Source organism: Amblyraja radiata, chromosome 22 (assembly GCF_010909765.2).
Source record: "Amblyraja radiata isolate CabotCenter1 chromosome 22, sAmbRad1.1.pri, whole genome shotgun sequence".
Lineage (NCBI taxonomy): Eukaryota > Metazoa > Chordata > Chondrichthyes > Rajiformes > Rajidae > Amblyraja > Amblyraja radiata.
Window position 1 is genome coordinate 19,511,387 of NC_045977.1, and position 17,300 is coordinate 19,528,686.

Consider the following 17,300-nt stretch of genomic DNA (forward strand, 5'->3'; position numbering starts at 1 on the left):
ACCCAACCTGTTGAATTACTCCAGCACTTATGTCTATCTTTGGGAGAATATTTGTGTTAACCAGAAGGGGGCGCATGGTGTCTGCTTTTTGACCTGATGCTCAATAAAGGCTGCAAAGCTTAAAGTCCAAATAAGGATAATAAAAGGATTTGATGTGTCCACTGTCAAGTGAACCAAAAACTAGAGCTCCTAAAGAGAGAACAGGAATGATTAAATTCAATACAAAAAAAAACGTTTAAAAACACTTCATACATTCTTAGTGTTTAAATTTTGAATATTGCTGAAACAGGCCCTATGGCCCACCGAGTCCATGCTGACAATCGATTACCCATACACTTGTTCTATCCCACACCCTAGGGACAGTTTACAGAAGCCAAGGCTTTTACACAAAAGATGGTGTGTGCTTGGAACACGTTGCCAGGGGTGGTGGTTGAAGCAGGTACATTTGCGGCATTTAAAATACTTTTGGATAGGCACTTGGATATGCAGGGAATGGAGAATTCTGGGTTATGTACAAGGAGATAAGTGATGGTCTTAGCATCATGTTCAACACAGGCATTGTGGGCAGAAGGGCCTGTTCTTGTGCTGCACTGTTCTACGTTCTGTTATTCAGTAGTTTTTCAACCTATTTGTTTTATTTACAAGGGAAAATTCATCTGCTTCTCTGACTACAACTACAGGACTGCAAGGAGTCAGTAGATTGGACAATGTTCAAGGACTCGGCAACGGACCTGAATGAATACGCCAGTCGTTACAGACTTAATACGGAAACCTTCCGAGTGTTTCCTAACCAGAAGCCTTGGATGAACCAGGAGATCCGCATTTTTCTGAAGACCAGATCCCGGGCATTCAGGTCTGGTGACACAGAGGTCTATAAGAAGTCCAGATACGACCTTGACAAGGCCATCAAAAAGGCCAAAACGGTCTTCTGCTCAAAGCTGGAAGATGAGGTGGATGTTTGGCAACTGTGGCAGGGTTCGAATGCCATCACCTCCCAAAAGGTGAAATCAGGAGGCAGCTCAAGCGTCAGTGACTCCCTGAAGAGCTCAATGCGTTCTATGCACGCTTTGATAGGGAGAACACCAATGTGCCTTCCTGAGCCCTCATACAGGTATTACAGTCACTGTCATAGAGGCCAACGTCAGAAGATCCTTCAGCGTGGTGAACCCTCGGAAAGCGCCTGGACCTGATGGCATACTCGGTCGAGTTCTCAAAACCTGTGCAGACCAAATGGCTGGAGTTTTTGTGGACATTTTCTACCTCTCACTACTGAGGTTCCCACCTGCTTTAAGAGGGCATCAATAATACCCAAGAAGAGTAAGGTGACATGCCTCAACGACTATCGACCAGTGGCACTAACGTCCATGGTGATGAAGTGGTTTGAGAGGTTGGTTATGACGCATATCAACTCCTACCTCAACATGAACCTCGACCCACTGCAGTTGACCTACCGTCACAACAGGTCAACGGAGGATGCGATTCCACTGGTTCTCCACTATGCACTGGATCACTTGGACAATAAAAACATTTAGTCAGGCTGTTGTTTATTGACTACAGCTCAGCGTTCAATACTATTATCCCCTCCAATCTGGTTACCAGGCTGCAGCCACTGTTTGAATACCTAAAGGGGCTGCTCCTTGCCTTCTGGCTGCATTTTTCACCCACCATCCTCATCTTTGGACACCCTGAGCGTAGGGGAGAGGGTAGGGCTGAAGATGTCCTGGTTGGGTTGCTCCTGGGCCTGGCCAAGCTGGCCATCCACGAGTCACGGCGCTAGGCGGAAGAGGGCTCTGCCCGAGCCAGCTGTCTGCCCCTTTTCTGGGGTTACATCCGCATCTGGGTGGTACTGAGGAGGGACTATGCACTGTCCACGGGCACCCTGAGGGATTTCCGGGACCGTTGGGCACTGAGGAGGGTTGAGTGTATCCTGGACAAGGATCGTAATATAGTTTCTTAGTAGTTTACTTGGTATATTTGTTTTGTCTTGTACTGTGATGGTGGGTTCTGTTTTGTTTTATTGTGTTGCAAATACTATTTTAATGTTTGAATAAATATTTTTGATTTTTTTAAAAAGCTGGTTACCAAGCTCATGGAACTGGGTTTCAGAGCTTCCCTCTGCAATTGGATCCTCGACTTCCTCATCCACAGACCACAGTCTGTTCAAATTGGCAGAAATACTTCACGCTCATTAACAATCAGTACGGAAGCACCTCAAGGCTGTGTGCTCAGCCCCCTGCTCTACTCACTCTATACTCATGACTGTGTAGCCGGACATAGTGCGAACTCCATCGTCACGTTCGCCAACGACACCACTGCTGTGGGACGAATTACAGATGGTGATGAGTCAGAGTATAGAAGTGAGATCGACCAATTGACCAAATGGTGCCAGCACAACAACCTGGCTCTCAATATCAGTAAAACCAAAGAACTGATTGTGGACTTTGGAAGTGGAAGGATGAGGACCCATAATCCTGTTTATGTCAACAGGACGATGGTGGAGAGAGTCAAAAACTTCAAATTCCTGTGCGTGCATATTTCCGAAGATCTTTCCTGGACCCAGCACACTGATGAAATTATAAGGAAAACACATCAGCACCTTTACTTCCTGAGAAGATTAAGGAGATTCGGTGTGTTAAAGAGGATTCTTTTGAACTTCTACAGGTGTACAGTACAGACCATATTGACTGGTTGCATCATGGCCTGGTTCGGCAACTTGAATGTCCAGGAGCAGAAAAGACTGCAAAAAGTTGTGAACACTGCCCAGTCCATCTCTGACCTCACCAACATCGAAGGGATTTATCGGTCACTGCCTCAAAAATGCAGACAACATCATCAGAGACCCACACCATCCTGGCCTCCCACTCATTTCACCAGTGCCATTGGGAAGAAGGTACAGGAGCCTGAAAATTGTAACGTCCAGGTTCAGGAACAGCTTCTTCCCTACAGCCATCAGACTATTAAACACTACAACCTCACATAAGCTCTGAACTGCAATCAACTATTATTATTATTGTTTTATTATTTTGTTTGGGTATATATTTATTTATATATTTATATTTATATATTTTGTGAGTGTATATACACACTGAACTTTTCTTTTCTCTCTCTCTCATTTATCATATCATACTATGTTTACATATTCTGTTGTGCTGCAGCAAGTAAGAATTTCATTGTTCTATCTGGGACATATGACAATAAAACACTCTTGAATCTTGACTGTTTGTGTTACACCTCAAGCTATTAAGGTGGTTACCAATCAAACCCTCATTTGAATTCCTTCCAGAAATGTCACCATGGCGATGCTCAGTTCCAGCATCAGATTGGACACAGAATGCGTCATGATATTCAAATCACATCTCACACACTACCCATTACCATTACAGTCACTCGATGTGTTCTGTGGAAGAATTATGAGATGCATTCTGGCACTCAACAAATGGTGAACTGCAGTTATTTTAAATGACATTTTCTTGTGCTGCTTCTCATTTTCAGTTTACCTCAGTGCACCTCAAAAGCAGAACTGGTAAATAACAGGTTAAAGGCACCAGGTGCTTGAACCGCCTTAACAGAACACACCTTTCATTCAAAAGAAGCAAAACTTGACCATTCTTTCTCCTCGTAAGATCTCACCATCCAAGAGATCATTCTGGCATTGAATCTCTATTGCACATCCATTATGCCCAGTACAGCCTTTCTTATGTAAGACATCAAAACTTCATACAGTATCTTAAATGAAGTCTCTCCATGTCTTTATATAATTGGGTGCACCTCTTTTTGGAGATGTGGGAGAAAACTCCACTGGAGGAAATCCACACGTTCACTGGGAGAACGTGCAAATTCCACATAGACCACACCCAAGGTTAGGATCGAACCTGCGTCTCTGGCGCTGTGAGACGGCTGCTCTAATAGCTAGGCCACAAACATGGGTGCACAGTCATAGCTGATATCGTTTACCTCATCAACAATTGCCCGCACTAATCCCATATCACTTGATTCTCTTAATGTCCAAAACATCTATTGATCTTCTACTGTGTAAAAAACTTGCCTCGCAATTCTCAAGTCAAGTCAAGAGTATTTTATAATCTATCTCGAATCAGCAGCACAAGATATGTAAACATAGTAATTTGTAAACACCATACCAAACAGCAGAAAAGTTCAGTATATAAAATAACAAACAATAATAGTGCAAAAACAAAACCTAAGCCCTCAAGTCATTTGTATGGTCAGAATTGGTCACAGATTAGTAGGTTGTGGTATTTAATAGCCTGATGGTTGTAGGGAAGAGGCTCCTATATCTTCTTCCTGATGGCAGGAATGAAATGAGAGCATGGCCTGGGTGGTGTTGATGTCAACCAAGGGAAATATTATCCCTTCTTCTCAAGCCCCTTTAAGAATGTTTGTTTCAGCGTGATTGCCTCTCACTTCTTCTGAGCTCTGGAGAGTATAGCCCCTGTTTCTCAAGGGACAACCCTTCCCAGCCCCATCTCAGCAACCAATGGTAGACACAAAGTGCTGGAGTAACTCAACAGGTCAGGCAGCATCTCTGGAGAAAAGGAACAGGTGGCGTTTCGGGCTGGAACCTTTCTTCAGAATGAAAGTAAACAGGGGAGGGGAACTGGAGGTAGGAAACGACTTGAATAAATCAGGGCCGGCAACAATTGGCTAAGGAAGTGTGGAGCCGATTATGGCCCATTGTTGACTGGGGAAGAGGTGATAACAAAGGGATACAGAGATGCGAACAGTGGAACTAGTAGGATGCTAGGGTGGGAATGCAGGAATTACTTGAAATTAGAGAAATCCGCATTGAGAACGAGGTGGACCGCCGAGAGTGTAGATGAACCCGTGCCACCAAGAGGTACCTAGTGGGGTCCACGAAGAACGAAGGGGACCAGGCAGAGGAGTCGCCAAGATCGAAGGGGAGACCCAGTGGGGGACCGCCTGCTCACACATGTGACGGCAGGCCTGGTTCGCCACTGCAAGCAGAAGATAAAACTTCAATTAATCTATCGTAACTTTGTCAGCGCCAGAAACGTGGTGACTCTCGTGTAGTGCATAGGTGAGGTATGCTTTCATACCACTGCCTAAGCTAATTACTCCCAACCAAGAGGCTTGGAGTTGGAAGTAAGAAATCGAATGCAGGATTGGAGCACACAAAGGATTGGAGAAACATGACTTCATCTCAAGCCAATAATTGGGGTTGCGGGTGGAGATACCACCAGAGGGCGGGCTGGAGCGCTTGTGGGTGTATCTCTGGCGAAGGAAGGTTACGCCTACTTTCCTCACCGGCGCAGGAATGCGGAACAAGTTGCAATTTAGAAGGAGAGAGCAAGTTTGCAGTGCGGCAGCAGTCCCCTCACCATCCTGACCTTTCATCTATCTGTGCAAAGGAGAATAAACAGAGAAGTGGCAGATGATGCAATCTTAGGCGGGGTAGGGTTTTTTTTTTGTTTTGGAAAATTCCTGATTGTGAATTTCACTTAAAAATAGGGAAACCAGAGCTCGCATTATCTTGACAGCGAGAGACAGAAGACCGGGTCCTTTTATAGCTATTTTGGTAGCATGGCGGTCGAGAGGAACAGAAGGGTTTTGCAGGACCTCCAGGCAATTCCGTGCAACCAGACGTGTGCGGATTGTGGAGCGGCGGGTAAGTGTGTGGGGATACCGGAGGAGAGGCTGGGAGCATTGCAAGGAGGGAGAGGGGGAGAGTCTCCTGCGGGGAATCTCCACCTGTGTGCAGGGAGGTGGGGTCGCGTTGACATTTTCATCACGGCGTGAGTTCTGCATGAGATAATGTCAGCGCTTTGCATGAGCTAATGTCACTCTCGACAATTACTGGGGCAGACCTTCGTGATCTGTTTGTTTGGGGGGGGGGGGGGGGGGTGTATTGTGTGGTTTAAAGATATGGAATTATTGTATTGGGGAGAGCAGCGGCGTGATCCACATCACAGGTGCTGGGTTAGAGAACGTTGAAAGCAATGTTGTATTGTGATGTGTGTGTAAGCTGGCTGGGGTGGAGATTGTTGTCATATGGCAGAATTCCTTTTATTTTTATTTTTAAAAAGCTTCCGTTTTGCAACAAAGAATTAATTGGAGTTTCTAGAAATAACCCTAATGTTCTGTAAACGTGCAGCAGATTTTGGTTTCATTTGGAGGGATGAGCTGGGTGTTATTTTTGCCCGAGCCCTGGTCAAAGCGAGAACAGTATAGAGCTGTCAGGAACAGTGCAGCCAGCGACGTCAGTACTTAAAAGTGGAGGTAAAATAATGCTGATTTCTTTATTTGGAGGGTTGGATGGGAAGGTGCGGTTTGCAGGCGGAGCCTCAGTAATATATCTTTCATCGAATTTCCAGTGCTTTCACACATTGAAATTCAACAGTGATTATGCTTATTTTCATCAAAATGACATACGCAGATTTGAGAATGATTTGAGAATATGTTGCAGACGTTCAAGGAACATTTATTTGTTTCTGAAAACATCAATTTGAAGCACAAATACAGTACTGGCACACTGAACCTGATTTATTGTGATTTTAAAATTCCAAGAATCAATTTCCTGTTTTGTGAGTATAATTAAAATGTAATAATGGATTTCCCTGCAGTGGTGCCTGCTACAGGAGAATCTTTATGACAGTGATCAATTAAACGCGAGGAGTAAGAGTAGGCCATATACATTCCCCAGGCACAATCGCCATTGAATGAGATCATAGCTGATGTTTGTGTCCCGTTCATATTAAACAGGGAACAGTACAGGATCAGGTGCTTCAGCCCACAATGTCTGAGCAGAACATGATGCCAAGCTAGACTAATCCCCTCTACATGCACAAGGTGGCTTGGATAGGCTGGGTGAGTGGGCAAATGTTTGGCAGATGCAGTATAATGTGGATAAATGTGAGGTTATCCATTTTGGTGGCAAAAACAGGAAAGCAGACTATTATCTAAATGGTGGCCGACTAGGAAAAGGGGAGATGCAGCGAGACCTGGGTGTCATGGTACACCAGTCATTGAAAGTAGGCATGCAGGTGCAGCAGGCAGTGAAGAAAGCAAATGATATGTTAGCTTTCATAGCAAAAGGATTTGAGTATAGGAGCAGGGAGGTTCTACTGCAGTTGTACAGGGTCTTGGTGAGACCACACCTGGAGTATTGCGTACAGTTTTGGTCTCCAAATCTGAGGAAGGACATTATTGCCCTAGAGGGAGTGCAGAGAAGGTTCACCAGACTGATTCCTGGGATGTCAGGACTGTCTTATGAAGAAAGACTGGATAGACTTGGTTTATACTCTCTAGAATTTAGGAGATTGAGAGGGGATCTTATAGAAACTTATAAAATTATTAAGGGGTTGGACAGGCTAGATGCAGGAAGATTGCTCCCGATGTTGGGGAAGTCCAGGACAAGGGGTCACAGCTTAAGGATAAGGGGGAAATCCTTTAAAACCGAGATGAGAAGAACTTTTTTCACACAGAGAGTGGTGAATCTCTGGAACTCTCTGCCACAGAGGGTAGTCGAGGCCAGTTCATTGGCTATATTTAAGAGGGAGTTAGATGTGGCCCTTGTGGCTAAGGGGATCAGAGGGTATGGAGAGAAGGCAGGTACGGGATACTGAGTTGGATGATCAGCCATGATCATATTGAATGGCGGTGCAGGCTCGAAGGGCCGAATGGCCTACTCCTGCACCTAATTTCTATGTTTCTATGTTTTCTATAACCCATATCATTCAGTTTCCTACATATCCATTTGTCTGTCCAAAAGTGTAGGAAGGAACTGCAGATGCTGGTTTACACCGAAGATAGACACAAAATGCTGGAGTAAATCAGCGGGTCAGACAGCATCTCTGGAGAAAAGGAAGAGGTGATGTTTTGGGTCGAGACCCTTCTTCGGACTGTAGAAGGATCTCAACCCGAAACGTCACCTATTCCCATTTCCCACGGATGTTCCCTGATCTGCTGCATTATTCCAGCATTTTGTGTATTTCGTGCCTGTCTAAAAGCCTCTTAAACGCCACGATTGGATCCACCTCCACACCAATCCTGGCAGCGCATCTCAGCCACCCAATGGATCAATAATACTTGGGTTTCAGGTAAAATGCTCCCAACTAAACACCATTGGGTTTTTACATCAATGAAAGCACAGCCAGAGTCATAGTTTACATTGCATTTGAAAGACAACAACCGAGCTGCATTAGTATGGAGACACAAGAAACTGCACGGAACATAGAACATAAAACAGTACAGCACAGGAACCGGCCCTTCAAACCACAATGTCCATGCTGAACATGATGCCAAGATAAACTAATCTCATCTGACTGCACGTGATCCATATCCCTCCTATCCCTGCCTGATCCTCAACTCTTCTGAGGGTGTATACATCTATTGATCTCATCTTTGATAATGCTCAGCAGCTGGGCATCCATCCCATATTGGAGCAGAAAATGTCAAAGATCCATGTTTCACTAAATAAATTTATCTTTATTTTAGTTTAGTTTAGAGATACAGTGCAGAAATAGATCCTTCAGCCCATGAAGTCCACGCCGACCAGCAATCCCCGCACAATAGGGATAATTTACAATTTACTGAAGCCAATTAACCTACAAACTATACGTCTTTGGAGTTCAGGAGGAAACCGGAGCACCCGGAGAAAACCCACGCGGTCACAGAGAGAACGTAAAACTCCATACAGACAGCACGTGTAGGATCGAACCCAGGTCACTGGCGCTGTCAGGCAGCAACTCTACTGCTGCGCCACTGTGTTGCCCTATAGATAAGATATTTATTACCTGAGATATCCATGCTTCTGCCCTACGACTGGCTGAGAAAACAATGACCTTGAATTGCATGTGGATGCTTATGACACAGAGGAGGCCATTCATCCCATTCAGTAATTGCATCAAAGAACCTGGAGACATGAGAAACTGCAGGTTGAAATCTTGAGTTGAACACAAAGTGTTGGTGGAACTTATCGTTCAGCCGTTAACACTGGTCCTATGTTATCCCATTTGGCGATTAATGGATAATGTTATCCCATTATATCGCCGCTTATAATGTAGTAGCAGCTTTGATCATTGTTTTGTGCTTGGGATATTTTTCTGATCATTCATTTTATATTGATAGTAAGCGTATCTATTTAAAAACAGAAATGTGATATTTGGACGTGCATATGGATTTAGTGATTTGCTGAAAATTTAAATCAATAAACCACCTGACAACTATTCAAGGATAGAGCATGGAGAGTGATGGCAAGGAAACTGCCCCTTTAGCCCACTCAGTCTGACCATCAGCCACCCATTTATACTAATCTAATCCAACTTTATCCTCTCCATATTGTCATCAATTCTCCCTAGATTCTGCCACTCACCGACACAGGTCAATTTATAGAGGCCAATTCACCAAAACGCACACCTTTGCGATGTGGGGGAGACACCGGAGCACCCGGAGGAAGCCCCACGCGGTCACAGGGAGAACGTGCAAACTCCACACAGACGACACTCGAGGTCAGGATTGAACCCAGGTCTCTAGTATTATGAGACAGTGACTCTAACACAGGCAGTGATGCTCAATGAATGTAAAGAGACTCCCAGGACTGGAAAATGCATATATATATATACAGGAAATTCTTCCTGATAAATGCTGATAGTTTAAAACTGAGAAACTGGCTTAGGCACTTCTAAATTGAACCATTTCCACCAAAGTCAAATGCAAAAGTCCTGAATTGACCAACAGAATCAGAATGTGGACTCTCGTCTTCTCCACTGGGAAACAGAATATGCTGTAGGTAGATATTTGTCTACCTTCGATTTTCCAGCATCTGCAGTTCCTTCTTGAACAGAAAATGCTGTAGTATCTCTCGAGGAAAGGAGTATGTGATATTTCGGGTCAGATCTAAAGAAAGGTTCCAACCCAAAATGTTACCTATTTCTTTTCTCCAGAAAACCTGCCTGACCCACAGAGTTACTCCAGCATTTTGTGTCTATCTTTGGTTTAAACCAGTATCTGCAGTTCCTTCCTACACATAAGGTAATCCCATCTTCCCTGCAGCCCTTCTTGATTATGGATTAAAGTTAACTACTGGGGCTAAAGATTATGCAGAAATCTCCATCAGAGCCCCACCCATCTCTTACTTTCCTAAAACACTGGGATACATTTCTCCAGGATCTAGGTATTTGTCCATTTTAATTAACGTTGATATACCATATTTAACACTTCCCTTTGCTGATGCATTTATATTTGTGAGTATCAGTGTCCATTTCTGCTAACTGTCCATCGTCCCATCCTTCTCCTTGATAAATATTGATGCAGTATTCAATTAGGACATCACACATCCCATGGCTCCACACAACAAATTTTTTTAAGTCCCTGAGGAGACTTATTCTCAAGCTATCCGATACTCTCAAAGGAAACACAAGAAACTGCAAATTGCCAGAAGCTTGATCAAAAACCAGTGGATCAGGCAGCATCTGTGGAGAGAATGAACAGACAACATTCGGATCAGGACTTCAGACTGAAGAAAAGGTCCTGTTCTGAAATAATGCCTTTCCATTCCCTCCAGTACTTAGTTTATTTTTCCTCTTACTTCTCATATACATCTAAAATGTTTGAGTTCTCTTTAGTTTTGTTATGCTGGAACATTTCAGATTCCCTTTTTTGCTTACTACGTGATTTCTTAAGATCTCACCTGTTTTCTTTACGAACCTCAAAGCACTCACTTGATAACAATTTCCTTTATTTGACGTATGCTTTATCCTGACCAAAGCCTCGTCCCTTTGTTAATCTAGGTTCCCCAATCTTGCACTCTGTGCTTCTTGCTCATCGTAGGAACATACAGACTCCGAGCTCTTATCACAGGTCAACCACATATTCTAGGTTGTCTTCCTAGAGAATGTCCCATATCGTGATTTCCATTACGCAATGCTGCATTGTCTGTGCTTGCATCAAGGGACCCATTGGGGAAATTAATAAATCTTCTGTTTATCTATTTTCTATTTTTCCTCATAAATTCTGTGAGAGCAAATTTTATTCTACGTCTCAAATTTTTGGATAATGATTCTGAAACCTTAAAATGGCCCTAAGTTTTACCCTTTCAAATACCTCCCTGGCGTAGTTTTTCACTCTTGCACCTGCTCCCAATCTACTTTCTGCGTAAGAAGGAACTGCAAATGCTGGTTTACACAAAAGATGGACACAAAATCCTGGAGTAACTCAGTGGATCAGGCAGCATCTCTGGAAAAAAGGAATAGGTGACGTTTCAGGTCAAAACCCGTATTCAGTCTGAAAAAGGGTTTTGTCCTAAAAAGTCATCTATTCCTTTTCTCCAGAGATACTTCCCGGCCCGCTGAGTTACTCCAGCATTTTGTGTCTATCTACTGTACTTTCTCCAGTTCCTGTCCTATACTATGGGAGCCAGACCTGCTCCCAATTTAAGACCTGGACTCTTAGGTTCAATCTTATAATTTCCCATTACTGCCTTAAAGCATACTGAATTGTGGTTACAGTTCACAAGGTGTCCCATCTACAGCAGTCCCACCTGCCCACTTTTGGCCCATATCCCTCTAAAGCTATCCTATTCATGTACCTGTCCAAATCTATATCTATACATAACTAAAACTCTGATCTTGTGCTCCTCCGGTTTGTGTGGTTTTTCTATTTGCGCAAAAACGGTATGCGATAGCGCTATGATTTTTCGCCAGCTTACTCACCGTTCTCCTGTGCTGCGAGTACAACAAGATTTGTTCTGATCGATGGTATATTGTAAAAGTTATTAAGGTTTAAAAATCGTAAAAAAACGCACATGCGCAGATTGCTGTCAGTCGCCGCCACGCAGATTGGTCTCCTCTTCTGACAGTCAGGAAGGGGTGTCGCAGCGATGGCGACGCCCTCCTGGCACCATTGCCGCACTGGTGGGCCGCATCCACTGTCAATCGGCTGGAGGTCACCATAGTGAAGGAATACCTAGTACCTAGTGGGGAGGGTGATGCCACGGGCCGAGCCCGGGGACTGGGCCCAGACTGAAGCCAAGGACGAGCCCGAGGACTGGGCCTGGGCTTGGGCTGGAACCAAGGACAAGCCAGGGTCCAGGGTTAGGGACGAGCCCGAAGATGAGGTCGGGGCATGGACTCGAGCCCAGATGGCGGCCGAGCTGAGGGTTGGAGTCGTGCCCAAGCCCGGGGCGTGGGTCAAGGTGTACCAGCGCCTCGGGGGCCGCCCGGCCACCGCCATCCTGCAACACAGTCTCCGCTTCCTGCCTGCTCTGCGGGCAGCTCTGGTTCAGCCGCCCGCCATCTTCACCCCGCCCCCGGCACAGCGAACCCGGCTCCGTCAAGGCCCAGGTCCGTGAGTGCTTCAACTGCCTACAACCAGGGCCGGGCCGAGTACGAGAATCAGACCCTTGCACTGCTCTACGACCTGGGTAGGTGCTGGGGCAGGGAATGGGAGTGAGGGGAGGAGGATGAGGGAAATGGGGAGGAGGGAGATGGGGTGGTAGAGGGAGATGGGGGGAGGGGGAGGAAAGCTGCCCATCAGATTCCTATTAAAACTTTCCCCTCTCAACAAACTGACCTTTACTTATTGATTCCCCTACTCTGGGTATAAGACTGTGCATTTACCCTATCTATTCCCCTCATGATCTAATGCACATTTATCCACCCCTCACCCCTCAACCTCCTGTGCGCCTAGGAATAACATCCCAGCCTGCCCAACCTCTCCCTATAGCTCAGCCACCCAAATCATGGCAACATCCTGGAATAACCATTCTTTGTTGGTCACTCTGAGACTCTGACAAATCTTAAAGAGACGTCAGAAGGATACTTTCCACTTAAAACAGGGGTGTCCGAACAAACAGGGTTGTGGAAATGGGCCTTTTGGCTCTAATTGCCCATGTCGCCCAACATTCCCCATCTACACTATTCCTGCCTGCCTGCGTTTCGCTCATATCCCTCTCTACCTGTCCTATCCATGTACCTGTCTAAATGTTTCTTGTATGTCTTAAATGTTGCAATAGTACCTGCCTCAACTACCTCCTCTGGCAGCTCGTTCCATATACCCACCACCCCTGTGTAAAAAAAAATGTTTTACCTCTCAGGCTCCTATTAAACCTTTCACCCCCCCCCCCACCTTAAACTATGTCCTCTGGTTCTCAATATCCCTACTCTGGGCAAAAGACTGTGCATTAGTGGAATTCATTGCCCCAGATGGCTGTGGAGGCCAAGTCACTAGATATTTTTAAGGCTGAGATCGACAGTTTCTTGATTAGTACGGGTGCCAGGGGTTATGGGGAGAAGGCAGGAGAGTATCTCTAAACTAAATGAGTTTGTGAGGAAAAGATAGATCAGCCATGATTGAATGGCGGAGTAGGCCTGATGGGCCGAATGGACTAATTCTGCTCCTATAACTTATGAACATGGTTACTTGATCCTCCATTTAGCCAAGAAACAAAGATCCACTGGGTTTGCAGGTAACAAGCCAGTTGAATCCCCAAGGTCAGAGATTTTGTACAGAGTGACCAAGAATGAGCTACAAGCACAAATTGGGTCGTTGAGCTTCATGAGCTTGTATATCCAGGGTTTTTATAGAACTATGTCAGCTTTATTGCATTCCCTTGTGTGAATCACACCAAGTCTGACAAGTCAATAACCAGAAGACAAATATATTGCACAACTCAATGAGGTGTTTAAAGTTCCACTGGTCAATTGGAGCTACAGATTGTTCACTGTGAAAAACGAGGACCGATCCGCATTTCTGGTTTTGACATTGGCATCGTAAACTGCTCATCCCTCTTGATTTCCCTGGTATAAAACTCCAGTTACTGCCGTTAAACCAAATCAAAGGGCCAAGGATCATTAATGGAGAGCTCCAGTGAGGCTGAAAGAGCTCAGCAAAATAACAAGACAAGATAAATTGCAATGCTGACTTGACTTCAGCTTCAGTTTATATAGGTCTGCAGACTAAAGAGGAATCTTGTGAGTGACCTTCATTTCCCCCCCCCCCCCCCCCCCCCCTACTTCGCTTCACCATCACTTGCATATCCTCCCACTGTGGGCAGAATGACATATAAAAGTGATAAAGTGGAATATGTGTAGGATGACCAGTGACCGCTGGTGCTTAACTGCAGCTCTATGGTCTCTGCTTACCGAACAGTGAAAGGCCTGGATAGAGTGAATGTGGAGAGGATGGTTCCACTAGTGATAGAGTCTAGGACCAGAGGCCATAGCCTCAGAATAAAAGGATGTATGTTTAGAAAAGAGATGAGGCCATAGCCTCAGAATAAAAGGATGTATGTTTAGAAAGGAGATAAGTGCGTGTGTTAAGGGTTATGGGGAGAAGGGAGGAGAATTGGGTTGAGAGGGAAATATAGATCAGCCATGATTGAATGGTGGAGTACAAGGTGGGTCGAATGGTCTAATTCTGCTCCTTGAGCTGCTTATGAACTGGTGAGGTGAGGCAGGGAAAATATTGCGTGTCATTGCTGTAGGTGGGATGGAGGGAGAGGTAGGGACTGGTTCTTGTTTGTGGGACATAATGAGACAAACATGAAAAGCTGGAGTACCTCAACGGGACAGGCAGCATCTCTGGAGAGAAGGATTGGGTGACGTTTTGTCAGCCAGCGATGCTGCCTGGCCCGCTGAGTTGCTCCAGATTTTTGTGTCTATCACAGGGCTGCCAACATTGGGTGGGAGTTGGGAGTGAGAAATTGCGAGAGACCAAGCCCGAGGGAGCATAGCGACCGGGGGGGGGGGTTGGGGGGAGGAGGAGGGTGTCCCCCCTCCCATTGGAATTGTGCAATATGGTGCATACTGCAGCGAGTCTTTTAACTTACACTTGAATACAATATATATGCTTTAAATTGGATTGGAGCGTTTTTGAAAGGGGGGAGGCTGTGCGATCACTGACCACTGGCCTTGGGGGTACCCGGTGAGGGAGTGGAGCAACCAAGTGGCGAGAGGGTGTGGAAGAAGGATGTCCCCCCCTCCAAGGGTAGGAACTTTTTGAAATTTGACGTATTAAAATCATGTTTTAGTGCACTGCAGAAGTATGATTTCAATGTTTTTTGTATTTTTAAGAGGTAACTTTGTCCACACAAAGGGTGATGGGTGTATGGAACAAGCTGCCAGAGGAGGTAGTTGAGGCAGGGACCATCCCAACATTTAAGAAAAAGTTAGACTGCTACATGGATAGGACAGGTTTGGAGGTATGGACCAAAAGCAGGTAGCGTAGCTGGGACATGTTGGCGGGTGTGGGCAAGTTGCGCCCAAGGGCCTGTTTTCACACTGTATCACTCTATGACTACATTATACCTCCACCATGCATGAATGATTCAAAATCAAGTGATCGAGTTTTATTGCCATATACTCAAGCGTAGAAACATAGAAAATAGGTGCAGGAATAGGCCATCGGCCCTTCGAGCCAGCACTGCCATTCAATATGATCATGGCTATTCATCTAAAATCAGTACCTTTCCTGTTTTTTCCCCATATCCCTTGATGTTGTTAGCCCCAAGAATTAAATGTAACTCTCTCTTGAAAACATCCAGTGAATTGGCCTGCACTGCCTTCTGTGGCAGAGAATTCCACAGATTCACAACTCTCTGCGTGAAGAAAGTTTGTTCTCATCTCAGTCCTAACTGCCCCCCCCTTTATTCTTAAACTGTGACCCATGGTTCTGAACGCCCCCAACATCGGGAACATTTTTCCTGCAGTTACAGTAAGTGAAAATCTAGCAGGCAAGCAGGATGCTTTCTCCAACCACCCCCATTTGAAGTCCACTACCTTCCACCGTTTCTACCCAGTGCTTGGTACTTACTTCCAGCAGTCACTGGTTGTCCTCCAGGATACACTCTCTCTCCTCTCAACCCCATTCTCTCTCTCCCCTCCATCTCTCTTTCCCCTCTCTCTCTCTGCTCTCTCCCTCTCTTTCTCCTCTCATGCCTCTCTCACGCCTCTCTCTCCCCTCTCTCACTCTCTCCCCTTCCCTCTCTCTTCTCTCCCCTTCCCTCTCTCTTCCCTCTCTCTTCTCTCTTCCCCTCTCTCTTCCCCTCTCTCTTCCCCTCTCTCTTCCCCTCTCTCTTCCCCTCCCTCTTCCCCTCGCTCTTCCCCTCTCTCTCCATCTCTACCCCTCTCTACCCCTCTCCCCTATCTATCTCTCTCCCCCTCTCTCTCCCCCTCTCCCCCCCCCTCTCTCTCCCCCTCTCTCTCCCCCTCTCTCTCTCATCTCTCTCTCTCTCCCTCTCTCTCTCTTCCCCCTCTCTCCATCCCACCTCACTCTCCCCGTCCCACCTCACTCTCCCCGTCCCACCTCACTCTCCCCGTCCCACCTCACTCTCCCCCCCTCTCTCCTCTCCCCCCTCTTTCCCCTAACTCTCTCTCCCCTCTCTTTCTTCTCTCTCCCCCTCTTCTCCCCCCCCCCCCCTCTCTCCTCTCTCTCCCCTTTGCATCCCCCTCTCTCTCTTTCTCCCTCCCTATCTCCCCCTCTCCCTCTCCACACACTCTCCCCTCTCTCTCTCTCCCTGTCTCTCCTCTCACCTCTCTCTCTTCCCCGCTCTCTCTCTCTCATCTCTTTCCTCCTCTCTCCTCCTCTCTCTCCCCCATCTCCCTCCCACCTCACTCTCCCCCTGGCTCTCTCCCCTCTCTCTTTCTCCTCTGTCTCTATCTCCTCTTTCTCTTTGCCCCCCCCATCTCTCTCTCTTTCCCCGTTTCTCTCCTTCCCCCTCTCTCCCTCTTCCCCCTCTCTCTTTTACCATCCCTCTCTCTTTTACCACCCCTCTCTCTCCCATTCTCTCCTACCCTCTCCACCCCCTCTCTCTCTTCCCTCTTTCGTCCCTCTCACCTCACTCTCCCCCCCTTTCTCCCCTACCTCTTTACCCTATCCCTCTTCTCTCTCTCCATTCACTCACCCCCTGTCTCTCCCCTCTCTCTCCTCTCTCCCCTCTCTCTCTCTCCCCACTGTCTCCCTGTCTCCTTCCCCCCCCCTCTCTCTCTCCACCTCCCTTTGAGAGTCTGTCCCTTCGGCACAGAGACTCTCGTGGCAGCGGCGCTTCAGACGCCTCCGACGGCCCGGGACACTCGCACTGTCCGCAGTTCTCAGGTCGGCTCGCCTGCCCCGACCCCGCAAAAACGAATTGAAAAAAAAATGCGGTTTTTCGGGTTACGGGCCGAAAACCCGTATATTGCTTATTGGGAACAGTTTGCAAAAGATCTAAACACAATACTGAGGACTCCTCGTATTTATACTTAATTTATGGCCATTCCGAAACACCCCCCCAGGTTTTACAACTGATTCACCTGGTTAGTTCCAACTCCGGCTGCTTGGTTGGGTGT

General features: G+C 46.3%; 1 protein-coding gene across 2 annotated transcripts in view; it reads left to right on the plus strand.

Moving 5' to 3' along the window:
* Positions 1–5,296: 5,296 nt before the first annotated feature.
* The window catches only part of adap1 (ArfGAP with dual PH domains 1), a 121,406-nt gene continuing 109,402 nt past the window's right edge, over positions 5,297–17,300 (plus strand). For both annotated transcript variants that reach the window (XM_033040531.1, XM_033040532.1), the window contains exon 1: positions 5,297–5,644. In XM_033040531.1, the coding sequence (XP_032896422.1) occupies positions 5,560–5,644 (85 nt within the window). In that variant the 5' untranslated portion in view covers positions 5,297–5,559. The remainder of the gene's footprint in view (positions 5,645–17,300) is intronic.